The 20,542-nt window shown below is 42.3% G+C and overlaps 1 protein-coding gene across 4 annotated transcripts in view; it reads right to left on the reverse strand.

Moving 5' to 3' along the window:
- Positions 1–713: 713 nt before the first annotated feature.
- SLC4A11 (solute carrier family 4 member 11) overlaps positions 714–20,542 on the reverse strand; it is a 94,827-nt gene continuing 74,998 nt past the window's right edge. For 2 of the 4 annotated variants that reach the window (XM_075752824.1, XM_075752825.1), the window contains 7 exons: positions 17,888–18,137; positions 17,011–17,117; positions 15,690–15,858; positions 12,752–12,925; positions 7,858–8,053; positions 5,525–5,694; positions 714–2,291 (listed from right to left, as the gene is read on the reverse strand). In XM_075752824.1, the coding sequence (XP_075608939.1) occupies positions 2,228–2,291; positions 5,525–5,694; positions 7,858–8,053; positions 12,752–12,925; positions 15,690–15,858; positions 17,011–17,117; positions 17,888–18,137 (1,130 nt within the window). In that variant the 3' untranslated portion in view covers positions 714–2,227. The remainder of the gene's footprint in view (positions 2,292–5,524; positions 5,695–7,857; positions 8,054–12,751; positions 12,926–15,689; positions 15,859–17,010; positions 17,118–17,887; positions 18,138–20,542) is intronic. The other 2 variants (XM_075752827.1, XM_075752828.1) reach the window with 1 other exon arrangement.

The raw sequence follows: 20,542 nt of genomic DNA on the forward strand, positions 1-20,542 counted from the left end.
TCACCACAGAAATGACTCAAAAGCCAGGAAATATTGACGAAGGTGGTCAGAAACCACGCATGGATTTATACCTGCTGTCACATGACTTATCAGACTTGGCATGAGTTACCTGTGCTGCCTCCAAGACTGACTGAAAGCTAAATGCTTGGCATTAACCTGCTTGGATGTACCACGGTGGTCATCCTGACCCTGAGACTTCTCAGCAGTCCCACAAGAGTTGGTTGATGCAACATGAAGGTCGTACTTTCAAGATCACATGATGTTGTTTTGCTTGCTAAGCTGAGGGCTTTCTCCCCTGTGATTGCTCGGGATATATAAACCACGGCCACCTTCTTGGGAATACTCTTACTGCTCTCCTCCATCAAATATCAATGCAAAGACGAAGGGTTCCATAAGAAAAAGTAAAATTTTGGTTTTTCATACATGTTTTAAAGCCATTGGCAGCTACATTAAGATGAAATACCACCTGATATTTAGTGCAAATACACCAAATCATCAGTGGCTTGAGTGGTTTCAGCAATAAGAACTTTTCTACCCAATGCCTTCCTCCCTCATTAGACTTGGTCTTCCTCATCATTCAGAGGAACACCCAACCAGTAGGGCATGTGCTGATAAAAACTCTGCATCGTTTACTAGGCAAGCAATTGGTAAGAAACACTTCTCTGTACTAATAATACATTTGCATTTCATTTTATATTACTCTTCTTCCCTCATTTCTACTGTTTTGAAACTTCATTATCTTCATAGGTCCACATTTTTCTTAACACTTTACCTGTGATCTGTAGTGTGCAGCAAAGGGCAAGCACTGAACTAAAGGGCAGCTTGTTTCACAGTACTCCAAATAAGAAAACTGACCACAGTACAAGCAAAATTAAATAAACTGAAATATAAAAGACAGCAGAAGTTAAATTCATCCAGAAATATAATATAATGTCTGGGAGTGGGGAAAACTGGAGATTAGCTACAAAACAGAAACAATGAAGTGACCAACAAATATTGATTAGGCGAAAGAGGAGAACTTTCATTGCATGCTGTACATTAAAATTAAATGCAAAATTCACATGTTGGAGCATCAAGACAGAATGATGAAGGTCTCAAGCCATGGGAAGAAGAAAGCAAAGGAACACCTTGAATAAAGCAACACATGAACAAAACCAATAACTGAGCAGCTTCAAAAGGAAAAAAAGTGACCATATCTCAAATGAGAAAAAGCAGCACTGAAGCAGAGAACAAGTATATGGCCAAGACATCACGGGTAACACTGACTGCACAAAACACTTCGATATTTTGAAAGAATCAGGCCTATTTGTATATCTATGCAAAATATATATACACAAATCCATATGTATATATGTACACCTAGGCACTACTGTACATATGTATATGCAATCGTTAACACAACTGCCCTTTGACAAGTTTTAGCATCTGACTCTGGGTGCAAGCAAGAATGTTGCAGTCGTGCAAAACTACGCTTCTGTGTTTGATTACCAAGAAGTAATAGCAGAAGGATCCAAAACAATTCCCAAATAGCTCAGACCCAGATGTGGTTTCATCAACATCGCCATGCGAGCCCAACCTCTGAACATTTCCAGCTCATTTGTAGGAATTAAATATTCATCCAAAGCTGTGGATTGTATCAGTACAAATTATATCTGTTTCTAACTCTGCTAATCTGAAGAGATGGCCAGACATCTCTCCTGACATCAGTGGTTTAGCATGAGGCCAATCCACCCAGAATACCAATTTGTGAATACTGGATGCACAGGAAATTGAATTCAAAGGCCAGATCAGGACTGTCATTCTCTAAAAGAAGGTCAGTTGCCGTCCTTATAGTGTTTTGGAAGAAAGGGACATGGTGCATAAAAAAAGCGACTCCCCCCACCCATCAAATGAGGGAACACATGACAACTCTGAGAACACATGCTCCAACTGTACAGACATGCTGATCTTTGGGGTTTCCAGTTGTAGGATGTGGAAAGTAGCATTTCCATAAAGCTTGCTTGCCTCACAGCTCCAAAGAGCATCGGCCTCCCAAGTCCAAGGCTGTTTTGGTCTGACACTTCAACGCTCAATTGGTCTTTGATATGTGTGCATTACCGATGCCATATTAGAGCAGAAAGACAGTGGTGAAAGAAAGAACTGCAGATAGATTGTTCTATGCCTCGGCAAAGCCGCCTTCCAACTCCAAAAGAGCTGTCCTCACTGCTGTGTGTGTGGAGGACCCCATTTAATGCTCTGCATCCATAGCATCCAAGTACTTGGCTTCGATGATCCTCGGGAGCAGGTTATACCTAAGATTGAACCAGAGAGATAGCATTAGTGCCTGCTTATCATCGTGCAACATTTCATTTGTCTGTCCTGAGACCATCAGTTGAGTTTCTCCATGGCTACGCATATAATAGATTCACCTGGCTAAAGGGGAGATTGGGGGAAGAGTAAAAACAAACGATCCTGCAAGCAAATATAGCATTTATAGGAATAACAGTGCAGAGGTCCTCCTGGAAGAAGTCTCCTTGTTTAAGTTGAAGAGGAAAGATCATCCTCATCCTCAAGGAGAAAAAAAAAAAAATCCCTTTCCTAGAGCACTCTGTCACCACAAAGTCTTAAAGGTGACCAAAATGTACCATCTCACCTGGCCCAACGCTATGCTCCTGAGTTTTGTGCTGGGGAGATAGGCAATAGCTTCCTGCTGCGTCCGCTTTGCTAGTGGATGAGTTACTTTGCCAAGAATCACCATTTACTTGTAGTTTCTACTTTCTTCACAACTTCCCCCATAGTTTCCCAACACATAAACCCCACCTGATATAGCCTTACACTCATTACACCACCATCAACATCAGGCACTGAGACCTCACAGGAGAGGCCCTCCTCTAAATTTACAGGGCTGGCTCAAAGAGCTGCATATGAGGGTTATTTGTCTTGCACTTCCTCAGTTCAAGTAGCCCAGCTCACTCGTTTCAGCTCTCCCGCAAAGAAGCTTTAATAGACAACCTAGAAGCTTTGGCCTTTAGAGAAGCACTAAGTCTATTAGCAAGACTAGAGACCATGGCAAGAGGCTAAGAAGGGCTGTGACATTCATTTCTCCAGCTGCTGGTAAGACTCCATCCCCACCTGGTGTCTGGATTCCACTGATTCCCCTACTTTTGGGGTTTAGGGTTTTTTATTTGTTTGCAAGAACATCCTCATGAATTAACATATTTGGGTGAGAAAGGCAAGGCGTTGTAACAATATGCTATGAAGTCGCTCTCGTTAAGTTCTACTGCATATTTAGTTTGATACTTTCCTTGCTTAACAAGGAAGCTATTCTTCAGCTGTTAAAAAAGGGCACAAAACACTAGAAAGCCAGTTTAAGACTTGGAATTGCCTTTTCAATAGCTATGCAAGAGACCCCAAACAGCACTTACTACTGAGAAGTACCAGGATCTGCTTAAAATAGATCTGTCACAAAATAAAATACTCAAGAGCCATGGGAGCACAGATAAGCATCACAGAGAACTTGGAAAGAAGATTCTTCCTCTCTGAGCAACCTTAACCTCAGTACTCCTCAGAGCAGGGATTAGAGTGTAACCAAAACCTAGTCATCCCAAAGTTTTGAATCCAAGCCAGGAACTGGGGATACCCAAAGAGATCACATTTTCTCCCAACAGGCTGTTCTCCACTGCAATAACGAGAAGCCATTGAAATCCATTATCTTTCACATTAACACTACACCAGGGGAAAAAGACAGTCCCTCGCCACTGACAATGCAAATCATGTGTCTAATGCTGTCGGACAGATGGAAATGTAGCTTTGAGACAGACAAATAACATGGTTGGTTTTCCGGATGGGACACTGAGCCTGACTCATTCATCTGGGTTTGATTCTTGACTTTGACCCCTGGCTACTCTCCCATCTCCTCTTCCTTCTGTCACTTAAAAAATAGAGAAAAGTTATTTCATCTCTTCTACTCTGTCTCATCTATTTAGAGTGCCAAACCTTTGTGAAAAAGTCATTGTTAACTACAGAGCTCATGCATCATAGTGCTGCCTTCTCAGCTGGAGCCCACAGAAACGACATGAAGGCAAAAGATATCAGAGAAAGGAAAGTCAAGGGCAAATATCTACACATTGTGCCTGATAGCACCACTTTCCCCTCAGCAGCAGGGCTGATTATCCAGCTACTAGAAAAAGCTACACTGGAAAGAGAAACAAGTTAGCAACAGAGCTAGTATAAGATGACAGTATCTTATTACTCAAAAGAAGATATATTTGCACCACTAAATTATCTAGCTCTTATTACAAAATCAAGTTCTTTGACACAGCGCTCTCCATGCTAATTTAACTTATTGTACTACGTCCGATACTCGGATGTTTAGCAGCGTCTCCCATGTTTTCTTTTCTGTACTGAGCTGCTCTGCGCTGAGATTTGCAATTCCCACAAGAGTCAATCATCCAGCACTGCACACAGTTGAAGTATTTACCAGCCACTTAACCAGTCATGCAAAGTGATGCCTATGTGAAGGGTAGGTGAGAGACTCTTACCACAAGAACAATAATTTCAGTGTTTTCCAAGATTTTGTTTATCTTAAAGTCCAGCCCAAATAGCTCTAACCTGATCCTGTTGAAAGCCATGGTAGCTTTGACATTTGCTTTTGTTTTAGAAAGAACTGGACCCATCTTTATCATCCAAGGAAAAGACCGCAATAGCTGCTTTGTCAGAGTATCACCTTGGTAGCCCTGAACTTTGAGATCAGACAGAAAATCTCCAAGACTGCAAGCTCAAAGACAACCAGATATCACTGGATGCCATGCTGGCCTAAAAATAATCAAATGGACTGGAAACAGATCTGTTCCTTCCAAGATCTTATTATGGCTTCTCATTATATCTAAAGGATGGAGAGTATGAATGATTTAACTGGAGAATGATGGGACAGTCACTGTTAATGAACATCAAGGAAGAAATTAGTTAAATTTCTCATTGATTCTCTCAGGACTGCAAGATGTTGTAGGGTCCTCCCAGTTTTAAAAATACATTTTAAGACTAAATGTGCCCAGTTAGGTCAAACTGATCATTGGCAATGGCATTCAGCAGTGCAGGAGGTCTGTAAGGTCACCACTGCACTGGATAAGAGATAAGGATTCCTCTTAGGAAAAGTTTCTAGCTCTGCTCTGAGCACACGCCTTAGGAAATCAAATTGCAAAGCAATAAGGAACATTATCAAATGACTAGAAGGAAGGCTCAGACTACAGCTTCTCAGGAAGATCAGGCATCTCACAAACTGCAAAAGGAGACTTATTTGCCTCTGCTAGCTGTAAGAAAAGTACCTGCCAGCCCAGAATCCTCTACACAACCCCTAGCATCAGGGAAGTCACAGGCTCTCTGCACTATTCCCCCTCAAGCTGAGCAGCTGGTGAAGAACTCACTATCACCCAGGAAAACTCAGGAAAGTACTGGCTGCCCTCCTAGACTGCTCAGACTTCCTGCAGTCCAAGCCTGAAGACAAGAAGCATGGGAGACAGGAAAAAAGGTAGCCAAAGCTTTGTACCTGATTGGGATCATCCCTATCATGATGAGCGGGAAGATCATCTTCATGTAGGGCAACGGTGACATGCCAAAACCACAGAGGATGAGGAGCTGCAGGACCTGCAAGCCTGTGAAATAGTGGATCTTCCTCTGGGGCACTCTGCGGATGTAATGTGTTGGAGGATAAGCGGTCTGGGAAGAAAAGAATTATGTGTTAGACATGCACCAACCCGGACTTGTGACTGCAGAATGTGGCACGTGCTTTTGAACACAAGGGTTTTAAGGAGGTTAGTTTACACAGAGTGCATCAACATTAGAGTCCTTAACAGGTTCAACAGCTGAACGCAGGATTTGTAGGGTTAAAGCAAGTGCCTTAAACCACAGCATTGGCAGCAACACACAGAAGATGACTGGGCACTAGAACCCTGGAGAAGAAAAGACACATCACACAGCTAAGATTGCCTTTAGGAGCATCTGGAGTGCAATAAAATATCTTGATAAGTACAGTAATGAGATTCCCCTGAGTAGGATTATCAGGGCTTTGCAGCAACATGTGAAGTGCCTGTGAGGGTGTGGAGGGGGGGTGATGGTAAACAGATACATTTGGGTGTTGTTACTGCTGGATGGTTTCTCCACCTGAAACCCAGCTACTCATTATTTCATAGCCCTCTGCTCATCAGACTCCACACTTGCCCCTGGTGGTCCCATTTCTTGGCTGAACCCTGGGAGGGGAAGACCAGGAGATAAGACTGGGAAGGTGCAGGAATACACTGTACTCAGACTGCAGTGATTTTTCTCAACTCATGTAAGCTATTCATTTTTAAGAAATAAGGGAAAAAGTGACATTAATAGGCTAAATATTGCTCGTGGGGTTTTTTTGACAGTTACTTGCTCATGTCTGAGCACAGCTTTGACTCACTGTCTATACATCAATGAAGGGTATGAGCGACTGTCTGCTGGCACCGATACAAACTCAATGCATTTCAAGTTGTGCCATGACTCATTAAAAGGTTTCCAGAAAAGGGAGATCTCCATATTTGAAATTACTTTTTAATTTTCCCAAACCAAAGCTTGGAAAATTCCACACATGATTTGTACTAAAACCAGAAGTAATATTCCACCTACATCAGTAACTATTCAATCTTCATTCAAAAACTGACATGACAAATGTAATCTTTACTCAGATTTCTCAGTTTTAACCTCTGGGATGTAATATTAGAGATCAAGATAGATTAACAGAGATACAGAGCCAAATGTTGGGCTTATTAAGCCCTTGACCCTTTGTTACATAAGAAAAGGTGAGCTGGAGACTTGCTATTGCTCCCAGGTACTGCCTACACTGCAAGCTAACACCTCTTGGCACCTGTAATAGAGACGGCTTGAAAACAGATCTTCCAGATTTGTTTTCATTCAACATCAGAAGGGTTTCAATAATGCAAGTAATTCCATTTTGAGCTTAAAAATCCTATCACGTGGTATTTCACACAACTCAAAATGAAAGTGTAAAATTTAGCAAAAAAACTACCTGTTCTGAAGCTTTGTTGGGGAAATCAAAGATCACCATTTATTGACATTATGCATGTGCTTTTTAATTTTTTTCAATTTTTTTAAAAATACATGCACCCTGCAGCTGACACAACATCACAGTGGGTTTTTCAAACTTACAAGCCCCCTACCTACAGTGAGCAACAGCTTGTACAATTTTATTTTTTTTTAAAGGCATTGTTTGAATGTCTTTTTGGTTTGCACTTGATACAGTTTAGGGGTGTCTTCACTGGTAGCAGCTATCCTGCCTCCATCCATGCACTCATCTTTGTGCCTCTAGAGACCAGTTCTCCAGAGCAATTTTTAGCAGACTGAAAAGAGAAGGATTATATTTGAGACATTGCTCTGAACGAGAAAGCTAAAACACTTTTGTGACAGGGAAATGCAGAAAGCAATTTATGCAGAATTTGAAAGACAGATGAGATGCAATGCAATTCTATGAACAATTCAGCTACCACTTTTTTTAACCCAACAATAACCATGTCACTTGTTGTTCGACACTGCATTATTCTCCAACTCATTTGTCCACTTTAATGGAAAAGACTTCTCTTACTCATGTCTCAGTGGCAGCCAGGCTAAACTAGAGATGTCAAGTTTCACTCCCTCTCACAGAGAAAGGCGAAAGGGATATGCAAAGTACAGGTTGGAGCTGGAAATCAACCTCCTGAGAACATGAGTTTTGGAGGTAACCTCATTCCCAACACCAGCAGCTCCTGGTTATTCTGTGTTAGCTCCTGGCGCAGTTTGGTACCAAGGTTGTAAATACAATTTCCTTCTGTGCTCCACCAGGCTGGTGCCCAGTCTGTGTACCTGTTCTTTGAGCAGGAGAGCCACCCTTTCAAAGAGCTGGTTCCCATCAATGGAGGTCAATGCAATGTAGAGGAAGAGGCCATAGAGGACCGGCTTTGGGATCCACTGGAGAGGGAAAGGGAGGAGCAGGAGCGAAAGGCCAACCAAGAAGTTTGCCACTAGGCTTGTCAGCCGGGTCTCCTTCACACTCACAATCCTGGAAGCAAGAAAACAAGGATTAGGGGAGTAGGATAATATCCCAGTGCCCACGTAAGCTTATCACTGGGACTCACTACTCTGCATAGGTACAGGACACGTGCCGCTCGGTAAACTCATCTCCACTGCACCGAGATCAGCACTTCTGGCCCCGTGCTGACACTGAGAAGGCAGAGCCCTGCTGGATCCAGGCCAGGCACTTAATCCATAGCTCACACAGAGCAGCTGGAAGAATGCCAAATTCCCCTTCTGCAGAGCTCCACAGATCCCATCCTGAACTAAATTGCCCTCGAAAATAATTCTGTTTAGCACACTGGAAAAAAAAAGCCAAGAATCCTCTTTCTGGGCAGTAATCCTTTCCTCGATTTACCCAGTGAATATACAATTGGCTTTTATCCAAAAGAAAACTCATTGACTTCTATGGGAACTAATGAACCTCTTGTAAAAAAAAAAAGCCTGCACTCTTGACTGCGAGTCAGCATTTTTGATGTATGTGAGGATCTCCTTGTTTACACGGAAGGGAATGCTGAGAGCACTACCACAGGGAGCTAGAAATTTAATTCTGCTGTGGATAATAGCAGCTGCACTACAAATTACCTATTACCATGCAAAACATGTAATGAATTAATGCAAATTTTCCAGAGCTGACAGATCACAGATTGATTTATTTTTTTTTTTTATGGAGGAAAAAAGACTGACAGGAAAGCATGCAGCAACTTTCAGAACCTATTTGGGGGGTGAGGGGAGGTTGCATTGTTTTCTTTTCAACTAAACCTGTGAGCATCTCCTAGCTTGAAAACAAAAGTTACCAGAAACAATAGGAAGAAAGAAAACCCTCATCTTTCAAGACTACTTATAAATAGAGAAGAGGGGGATTCTTAACCTTTTTTTTTTTTTGAGAAGATAAATCCACCAATTCAGTGGATAAGATAGTGAGTAAATCCCCCTATTATCAGGAGAAATTCTTGACCATAGGCTGTTTTGGTGTCATCTAGTGGCCTCATTCCCTGGATGCAAGATCTCGTATTCTGAATTTACAATGTACACAAAATACTCTGAGGATTGACACAAGCACCAGCCATAAGATCTATCAAAACACATTTCCCTCTTTTACATATGCACTGCTGGAGCTTTATAATCCCTTCTGTCCTAAAGAAGATTGCTTCCCAGTGAATTCTTTCACTATTTAAAGTTTTTGTGAATCTTGCTTATAAGTAAGGTCAGGTTGAACTTCAAATCTGTTCATACATTTAAGAGCATAATGAAGCTGTGGGGATGAAGGAGCCTTTAACCTCTGTATTTGGAGAGAGAGGGAAAGAGTAACAGCTTAAGGCTTGCTCTCAGGATTTGGGTATTGTGGCAGAATTAACACAAACAGTCACAAGACCTAAGGAACCACAGATATCACAAACAGTACACAAAGTCCTGAGGACAACACTTGAATTCCTTGGTGAGTAATGGGGCACATCATACATATTATCTAGGATTACCAAGAGAGAATGCACAGAAGAGCCACAGAAGGTGTTAACCTCTAAGTGACCTCCCTCCTCCCTGGCTAGACTTAAACAGAAACCACAGCTTTCCTCTTCCCAGATTTTGTTCAGAATCTCTTGCAACTCTGTGTCAAAAGGTCCCTGCCACTGCCTAAAATTGCCACAGCAGAGTAAAGCACTTCACCTTGTTATCTACAGACTGCTCTTGCCAGCTCTGGAAGAACTGGGGCATCACCTAGGTGGATATAGTTTGGCACCCTTTTCACTGCCTCTAGGTAGGGATCGCTGCAGAAGTCTCAGAGATGACAGAGCCACGTAGCTTTAAGTGCAACTGCAAATGCTAATTCAGAGCGGTTTGATAGTCCAATAAGGAGCGGTCAGATCACTTAGAGCTACCAGAACCACTACGAGCCTCTCAAGTGGCGCAGTAAAGCAGGAATGAAAGGATGCACTAACTGATTTAGCCCCATCCAGGTACAGCAAGAGCTACCCTGGTTTCCTCATTGGGCAAGGTACAGAAAAAGCATTTCTGTTATTTCAGGCAAAAACCGCACTGCTGGGGATGCTCGTGACCTTCAAGCACCAGTCCAAACACGCACAAGTCCACTAGGTTCCTTGTAAGTGAAGTCATGTAAACCAAAGAGCTCAGGATCAAAATTAGATATGAAGCCACCACATTTCAATCAGAGGCAAGTCCGTAAGTACAAGAACAGCTCAGAGTAGTAGCACTTTGGTAATGGATTTTTGAAGTTCATGAAATTTTCTGGCTGTCATCTCTTGGGAATACAGCAATCGTGGCACTGGAGAGTGTTTGATCACATACAAGATGTGCTGAAACTACTGCTGCCAGCTCCTTCTAATGCCACTTAAAGTGGTTTGGAATTTCTTATCAGAACTTAGTTAAAATTGCTCATAATTGACCAAACTTCACCTCTTTAAAGCTAAAGTTGCCAGCCTTAGCTTGCCACAAGACCAGCCCTGGTCTTCTGCCAATTCTAGCACCTTTCTTATTTCCAAGGCAAGGATATCAAGAACAGTTACATTAAGTCAATAGAAGAAACCCTGTAATTCGCTTGTGTTCAAAAACTAGTTTGGCCCTTGAGGAAACAGATCCAGAAAGCCTGTGCTGCAATGAAGTAATTAATGGAGATTAAAGAGCATAATCCAGGCTCATTTCCCTAGAATCCTTTAAAGACAGCTAGTATGGGATTAGCCATTCCCAAGCTCCTCCATATGAGTAATGAGAGCTTATTTGCAGATTGCCATATGAAACTCAAGTGGTTACTCTACAGGGGAGAAGAAAATTTTCCTTTCATTGTGACAGATCTTTATTCTTGTTTATATCATCATCCTCACTGAGAGCTTTGATTTGAGTGCAGGAGAGGAGCCTGCCAAGGGAGCCAGCACTGAAAGAACTCCTGATTTTCTAATTGAGCTTCAGTATGTTTCTTTTTCAGCAGAGCTGGCTAAGAGAAAGAAAAAAACCAAGATGACAACATTGCTCAGAGCCTCCTGTTTATACCTCAAGGCTTTTCAGAGAGCTTTGGTCTCAAAGGGAGTTCAAATAACCAAGAAAATCCTCTTTCCCTTCTTCACTCCCAATATCTAGTTCACAGCACTCATTTACACACCAATTTGCCCCCAGCAGAGGAAGAGCTGTGTCGTGAGACGACATGCTTAGGGAGACCAGGGCACCCTCAGTCCTTTTTAGGGTACTCACTGGAGCCACGTCTAGGTTAGCATGGCCACAGAGGGCTCTCCAGTGCTCTTTTAGGGCAGCTGGGTAAAGGAGCAGAGGATGCAGGCAGAAGGTAGTCCCTTAATTCAGGCAGGGAACTGGACTTTGTCAGGGAGAAGCCAGAGCACAGACTAAACACAGTAGGTGACAAAACAGGAAAAAAGCCACCAGGTATTAAAATTGACAACAGAAGACCCAATAGGGAGACTTGGCAGATGCCTTTCAAAGTGTAAATTCTGCATCTCACAAAGAAACGGAGAGTAGAGGTATACCAGAGCATATCATGGGCACCAGGAGCAATAGCGTTGGTTAAAACCCTACAGAACTCAAATTGCAAAGTTGCTTTTTTCGAAAAGGGTTTAGCATTTATTCAAGACAGATATAGTAGTGGGAACAATGAATACTACCACATACTAATGGGAATATGAGCCCAAAGGACTGATTTCCCAGGAAGGGGCTGTAAAAGCATTGCAGGGAGCAGCAGAACTCGGCAATTTCCAGATGTGGCAGGTGAAATCTGTCCATCACCAACCCAAAAAGCAGCTGTGCCAAGTTGGGATGGGCCAGCTGGCTCCAAGAATGGTGTGAAGGTGAGACTGAAATTAAAAGAAAAACCTGCTCCATCCCCCAAAGTAAATGACCACTTAGCCTCACTTTTGATAAGTGGCAACTCTGAAATGGAAACCAAGACAGAATAATTAAAACTAATGGCATGCAAGTAGAAATTACCACTTCTGAGGTAAAAGCACTCAACTGTAACATACTGAGATCAAACAGACCAGATAATCTCTATTCTGGAGCAGGTTTCATGAGAAATTAGGTTTTCCATTTTTTTTTAAATAGCTATCTAGATAAGAGTGTGCTGGACAACTCAGATCAGCAAAAAAGCTGCTCTTAAATAGAAAGCTGTGACCCAGGCATGGCTTCACAGTTGCTTTTGCTTAAAAACAAAAGTATTTAGTAAGCTTCTTGCCTTCCCGTGGTAGAAGATGCTATGGGAGCTGAAATAATGCTGCATTTTTCCTACCCTTTGTAATAACCACCAGCCAGGTTTCAGGCAATGAATCAGACTGGATTTTTTCTGGTGAAGACATCTGGAAAGATCTGGCCAAAGCATCTGCTCGGATTTCCACAAGGATAAATCTGAGAGGCCTTGGCCGACTCTGGAAGAGGACGGTTTGCACCAGAGTGGGTGGAATCCCTGCAGACTGCCACCAGCCACTGACAAGAGCATAAATTTGTGTCTGTCATAAAACAAGTGCTTTGGTGAAGGGGGATGAAGCAGGGCGTCATAGGCCATGCTGGCTGAGGTAGCTTCATTTGGTGCATCCCCCCCTCCACCTTCATATTCTGCAGATCTTTGAGAAGACAGCTAACTGCCCAAGCATATCGCCTACTGTACCCAAAGGATTAGGAAACCACAAATAAGACAGAAGAGATCCAAAACAGCTCTGCAGTTCCTACTTACGTCTCGTAGATGTGTCCATTTTCAACCCTCTCCTCCACGTAGGCCAGGGCACGGACATGCATTGGGGAGTGAGGGAAGGCAGCGTGGATCCACGGGAGGCCAAAGACTGACAGCCCCGTGTTAATCAGTGCCACAAGAAGGAGGTCCCAGTGATAGGCTGTTCCCTTCACCAACCTGAAATGAATTTTACATTGACAGTTACACCATGTGCAAACTAACAGGCTGCTCTTGCTGAACCTGAGCTCAAATGCTAAACACTAAAGTGCACTTCCGTGCACAGAGCGATTTCACACTCCTGCTTTACAGCCTGTGTTAGAGGAATGTGAAAGGTAATGAAATTTGATAGTTCACTCCCAAAGCAGTCATCTCCTGGAAAGAACAACTCTGAGCAGAAAGGCAACTCACTAAAAAAACAGCCCATGAAAATTTCATCTATGTTTTGCCATTACATTTATAAATAAATGTATACCTGCTAGCAGAGTCCACGTGGGGAGTGGTTAGAAACCTGGGCATGGGTTACCACACTACCAGCACTAAAGTTTCCCACCTGTCTCGTTTTTAACCCTGATCTCCCTCCTTCCCCACAGCAGAACACGTGCTCAGTGTGCTGCAGTAATCCCCTAATTATGTAATTGCTACTGCATGATAAAAAAATAGGACATGAATTCATTAAGCTTCAGCTCCTCCTTCATAGTCAACCAAGGAGATACACTCCTAACTTGGGCAAATGCAGGGTAGCCTCCCCATTTTGTTAGGGGAGAGGGGAAACTGGCAGCCTTTGCCAAGGAAGCTGACCACTTCACATTCCCACTGCTCTGACTGAACTGGCATCTAGCTTAACCATACTATTTTTTGCAAGGTCTGCCCCTTTCCTGAATACACCCATCTGGTACCAACTGCTCAGATGCCATGAGTAAAGTTTAGAAAAAGGCTGGGGAAGGATTCAGCGCTCAGACTTTGGTCCCTAACTTGAAGGTCTATAGCCATGTTTCTGTCTGGGCATCAGAGCAGATGGCAGCGTTCACCCTGACACAACGCAAGGGATCAGCTGAATTGCTTGCCGGGCACCATCAACTTGAAACACCATTACCTGTTTTAAAGCCACCCAAGTAAGCTCTGTTCCATACTTAAGCAGACACTTGGAGCCATCCAAAGTGCTCTAGGACATGAGGCACATGGAGCTAGTAGACATGACCCAGCACATGAAGATCTATGCCTGTGTATCTCAAAAAGCAGCAGATGCCATTGTCTGGGCAGCAATCTTGGGTGGGGTTCAGTGTTTGGAACAAAAAGACTCGTCAACTGGAAGTGCTCACTTCCATTGACTGAGCAGGCCACAGGGTGACTAGGTCAGGTAGATGTCTGCATTGCAATGCCTCTGAAGCTGGAAGGTGCTGGCAGGAAGGGAGGTATTGTAAACACACTTCCTGTGTTGGCTCACACTTTGAAAGCACGACCCCTGCTCACATGCCGCTTTCAGAGCAAAGGCATCTCCAGCATCCCCAGGGTTATTATTTGATTGTCTTGTCTGCCCTTTTCAGAGGGTTTTCTATGTACAAAGGCCACACATCTAACAGTGGCATCATTTTAATCCCCTTGGGACACTGGCAGTCTTGCAGCACTGGTATACACCTGCTTTGAGCAATGGATAGGCTCTAATGAGCTTGTCTAGCTCAACACAAAGATCTAGATACCTTATCCTGAGTTATCTTCACACTGCCCCATATGCATGCTTTGATTATTCTTTACTAAAGCACACCAGTGCACTTTCAGGCAAGCATCCTCTTTTCCCTGTTTTTTTCTACACAAGGAAATCACTACATTTGTTAAGACACCAAACAGAACATTCTCCGCTTGCCTGATACAGATGACAGTATTTTTATTCTGTGATGGTGCCACAAACAGAAGGTGTCAAGTCCTAGTTTCTCTGTCTCTAAAAACCCATGCTCTGATACCTGATCTGCATAAGCTCAGCCCTAGTAACACTCTGAAGAACTCCAAAGACTATTTTGCATTCCTTAACGACATCCTAGTGGAAAACACCAAAATTATAGAATAAACTCATATTAGGAAAGAGATGACCCACTTTAAGTAAAGTGTTTGCATAAATCTGTAAAGGGATACAATAAGAGGAAAAATCAAGTGGTTAAAGAAAACTAAATTAGTGTAACTGAATTGGAACTCGTCTCCTCTCTCCTAATTCAGCATCACTCCAGCTACAACACGGAGAATGCTAATGTATGTTATGCAAAGAGAGAACCCTCCCACGCGTTACATTAGCAAAAAATCCCCTGAAACATGGTGGTTTCCCTGGAAAAGAGTCATACACATTCATTCTTAATATCATATCTGATTGCAGTTGGCACAAAAACATCAGAGAGAATATTTTAATAGTGCAACATCTCAAGTTTGCACATAAATCAGACCTATCAGACATTAGACATTCTGTTTTACTTCACTTCCAACTTTTCAGTTGGAGACTAACAGCTCCAAAAACTTCTTTTCTGATGCTCAAGTGCAGCATATCATGCTGGGACATTTGTGTAGGTCACTGAATTTACATTTTGAAAAAGTTCTCTGTACTAAAAAGCAGTGCAAGTGTCTACATGAGTCAGACACTCCCTAAATATCTGGAGGTATATCCAGACCTGAAACCATACAAAATATATACGTAACATTCACACATGGGCAAACAAGAAACAGGCTGAGGTGATGCGCTCGTTGCTGCTTTGCATTTTTGACTCACTGGCACAACATTGGGTTTTGGGAGATGATGAGGAGTTAAGCAGTAGAGTTTCTTTCATCTGTGACAACATAAGTTCTGAAGAACATGTCCAGAATATCTTTTCTGATATTCTGACAAGCTTTGAAGAAGCAGTGATGGGAAGAGACTTGAGAACATCCCTCCACAGAGGAAAAGGAGTACCAAAAGCATTACCTGTTCTCCGGGGCATTTGTGAGCGATGCCACGATGTTCTGCTCTATGAAGAAGAGCATTGACAGGAGGAACCCCAGCCCCATGGCACTCATCACTGACCCGATGGAGAGAGACTGGACTGGGGCCAGCACAAACAAGCTCTCAGATGGGTTGTAGTTAAATTTAGACACTGAAAAGAGGAGGGGAACAGTGTTAGGAGGCACCTTCTTGTCCAGCCATCCACATGGACTCAAGTAATGTTTTACCCACATCATGAACTACATGAATCAGCACAACAAACCAGGCATGATGCCCTGGTATGTGGGAGCCAGAAGGCCATAGAGGATGCCTTGTTTAGTTTATTTTTTCCTCCATCCTCTTAGAATTTGGCTGCCATCCTGATTTGACAGATTACTACTAGTTCTGGTAAGGCATTACACATAATTGAGTCAAACCAAAGATAGAAACTTGTTTTCTATAGATGAGGGCATTTTTAGATTGCAAGAAAATCTTATTTCTAACTAGCAGTACATTCCTCCTGTTCAGCTAATCAGCTGACTGAGGCTGTTTAAAACTTCCTCATATCCAACAAGCCATACAAGGCATTTTAGTACAAAATGCTCCTGCTTTCCTGCCATTGGAAGAAATCCATGACTAGAGATAAATCACACATGGCTACGCATCATTTTACAGTCCAACTGGATGGAACGGCCATCACAGAAAAAAGCCATTTCTTATTTGTTTCCATACATTTCCTCACATCACCCACTCACGTCATCACAGGACAATGCAATTCCTGTCCCCATTATCGCTTCCTGATATGGAAAAGCTGATCTATTTGGCCAATGAATGGTGTCTCATTTTTAGATTTCCTTGTGTAACTTAGAACTACCCCGATGCTCCGCACCGTTTCACCTAAATTAGGAAAACGTGGAGACAAAAAGGACCATCAACTCTACGTCTGTATGACTGGCAACAACCCTTCCTGCCTGCTAATTACTCTGCCCTTTGTTCTTTGCCAGAAATTGTTGATTCTCTTTATTGTAAGAGATAAATAAAGTTACACTGAAATCAAAAGACACACTGGAATAATTTATCTAGAGAAAAACACTTCACTCAACCTCATTCGATTAGGGCTTTGAATGGATTAAATCTAACATTGAGAAAAAATCTGAGCTCTTGGGGTGGTAGGACATACATTGCAGTATTTGTGAAATTATGAGAGAACTTTGCTATTTTTTTTAGCAAAACAGTCACAGGATTTCATTTCTTTTTCCTACACCCTAAAATAGCTTCCTCCAGTATTCCAGAGGAAAAAAAAACAAAACAAAAACCAACTTACTTTCGATTTCCTTGAAGATATAGGAACCCACAACAGAGAAAGTCAGAACTGAAATTGGTAAGGCACAGTCGGACAGAATTTCACGTACTCTCGCATGTAAATAGGGGCTGCAATTTAGACAAAAAATTGCCATCAACACCACATTGACTGTAGGGAGAATCGCTCAGTCCAGATAGCATTAATGCTTTAACAAGTGACAATTCAGTCCAATCTTCCAATTCTAAAGAGATATTTGGAGTGAAGAACTAGTCTTTAATTCAACCCTAAATCCTCTGGAATTTATAGCCTTTGAAGGTTGATGAATGCATAAGCAAAACCCATACAGAAACAAGAAACTAAGATGCAAGCTAGAAAAAAGTCCTCCAAGCACCAGTTTGTCTCATTTCCACTTTAGTTGAATTGCTTACTCAAGCATTTCAAATGAAGAGTTTTAAGGACAATGTGAGCAAAACAAGTTAGAGATGGACATTTGATTCCCAAGAGCACACTGAAGGTACATTCCCAGTAGACTTTCAGGGACTAGACCATCAGTGGGTTTTGTTGTGTATGTCCCTCCAAATGGTTCAATACCTATCTGGGGGGAGTTACATGAGTTCTTTATGAACTACGTGGTTCACCCAAAGCTTTCTAAAAAGTCACCTGCCATGCCAAACCAAATACGGAAGGGCATCATCCAGTGACTGAACATTTTGTTCTGCTGCTAACATTTTCCAGGTGGCCAGCCAAGTTCATCTCTGGCTTTGGCTTCCACTGCCACTAATGGAAGAGTTCCACCTGATTTTTCTGGGTTACAAAATTAAGATGTAAACCATTAGCGATTCCTCACAGGTAATATGAGATAATCAGTAGTCTGAGCTCCAAGACTAAAGTAACTCACCTTTTCTTAAACTGATAGAGCGTATGACCAAGCCAAAGGGTACCCAACATCAACATGAGACTAAGGACGGCAGTTTCACGTCCATAATGCACATCATGCATGCCTGTTTGATTCTCTAGGGACATGGATCTGCTCACTGATGAATTCATCAAGAAGGTGGTATTGATGCCGAGGCTTGGAATAGCATCAGTTCGTGCTTTTTCCAAGTAACTGTCTCCTGTGCGCCCATGGTAGTAATATTTCTTAAAAACTGTACAAACAACCAACAGGCAAGCATTAGGATAGGTTTGTGACAATCAAAGCAAGTAAAATAAATTGGTTCTTTTCTGCTTGACCATGCAGTATTAACATTACTCTTCACCAGGTTTATAGCTCTACCCCTCAAACAAGTGAAAAGAAATCAGGAGAGCTGCTTCTGTTACGAAGCCAGTGCTTTACAAATTTATTTTTCACTTATTTCAACAGGCAAAAGTTAAAATTGATCTGAAGAAGCACATTTGAACTGTAAGGACTTCCAGTGCTAATTATTTACGTGGGTTTTCTTCCTAGCCCTGGAATCGCTGCTCCTAAGTGTTTGTAAATAAATATATTAAAAAGAGACAAGACACCCACTTTCAGCAGCCTAGTAAACAAATTCCATCAGGATCTCTGAAAAAGTTAAGAGCAGCCAGGCTGCACAGATCCTTAAGTGGACTACATAATGTACAATAATTACTTTTCCTCCAAGGCTGATCCAAGACTTTAAAGATAAGTATTGATGATATGCAAAACCTGGCAAAACATTTAAATTTACACTGCAAATTGAAATACAGTTACAAAGCACCTGAAGTAAACCTGTACAAGTGAAACACCCAGTAATGCCTCTGGAACTGTCCATAAACATATATAAATGCCTCTGAGCTAATCTAATAAGTAATTAGCAGTTGTAAATACATTCTTGCTCTTGAGCATTTAGACAGCTGTGTTCTGTTTCTATGGCATTAGCTGGCTCCAAGCATATAATCATGTTGGGATGATTTCACATCTTTTGGGAAAAAGAGCCTGAGGTGCCCAAGGAGAAATAAAACCAGAAGATGGTTGGGCTTTGCAGCCTTGATACTCCCACGTTATGTGACTGGATGGCAGCAGTGCAGCACCCGCTCTCCCCCCATACCAATGGGGAGATACAGGAGGATGGAAACCTTCCTGTCACAGCTTCGCAGTCTCTCTACCTTTCTTTGCTTTAGTCAAAATATCCCTTCAAAGTTTGCATAGGGTAACTCAAAAGTTTAGGGCAAGACCATCCTCTGTAGGCAAAAATAGGACAATCTGAGGCTTAGACTACAATGCTTCTCAGAACGTTTTCTCCCACCCCCAAGTAATAATCAAGTTTCTGAAAACCCCAAGCACCTCAGCTTTTCCATCTGCAGCAGCTACAGGAAAAGCAGGCAAAACAAACTGTAATTCTAAATATTTGAAAACAAGCAAGACAAACTTTAAACATTCCTGTAAAGCACAATTGGTATTTGTAACCACCTTGAATTTGGCTGAAGCATAGTTTGTATTACTGCTGGTTTGGAGCTCACCCCACATTTAGCCATGCTGCTGTTTTAACAGCAGTAATCATCTTTATTGTACCACATTTATGTTTTAAAAGGAGTCTGGACATTTGACAAGTGGATGGGGTCAATAGGGCATGTAGGTCACAAGAGAAAAGATTGGTTACTTCACATTCAATACTTCTGTATATATATTTAAGATCATAGAAGGTTTACAGTTCAAGATTTAACCTTTCAATTTGCTCTCAGCAGCAGCCAGAAACAAGGAGATCGCTGCACATTTAAAGCACAAGAAACATTCCCCCAGTAAGGAGCAATCTCATTACGACCTCTATTAACACACGATGCAGAAATACACAGTGCTACGGAAGAGGCTCTGCTATTATTTCCTCCCTCCATCCTCACAGCTGTGTCCAGCCCAGGCAGGACACCCACACCTGCTTTACAAACAGGTAAACTGAGGCACAGAGCACTGCCATGACCCACACATCAGCACAGAACAGGTTGTTGGAGGATTTGCAGTTTCCGGCTCTGAACATTAAAGGACACTTTTGTCATAACAACAATGATTATTGCAGTATTTCCTGGGGACTAGCAGCTGGCCAGGGCTAAAAGCCTGTTCACCATCTCAGCTGACCCTACACATTACTAAGTCCTAGAGACACACACAATTACTGAGCATATGATAAACTGACAGCACACGCAACCTGGCAACTACGCAGAATGTATTTGCATGCCTCTGTATTTAGATTTGGACTGGAACAAGTAAGAAACAAGTTACTTTGGTGGATTTTCTCAATTTCCCATGCTTGGCTATATTGCAATAATACATTTAGAGCTGAGCACATCTTTGGTGCCATGCGTTCAGCCTGACTACGTCTACGTACACGACCTCTCAGGCTGCAATTCAGTTTGCACCCGCTTCAAAACTAGGTAGGATTACCTCACTCAATCCTGGATATAGGGGAAGAAACTTTGACTTTGGTATTTCAGTTAAAGCAATGAGAACATGCCAAGATAGCTAGTGCAGGACTTCATCCCACACCATGGATTTGCTATAAAATATTTAATTCCTGCAGATTTAGGGTTAGTTTGTTTTTATAACAGAGCTAAGGGA

Source organism: Balearica regulorum, chromosome 4 (genome assembly GCF_011004875.1).
Source record: "Balearica regulorum gibbericeps isolate bBalReg1 chromosome 4, bBalReg1.pri, whole genome shotgun sequence".
In the NCBI taxonomy this organism is placed as follows: domain Eukaryota; kingdom Metazoa; phylum Chordata; class Aves; order Gruiformes; family Gruidae; genus Balearica; species Balearica regulorum.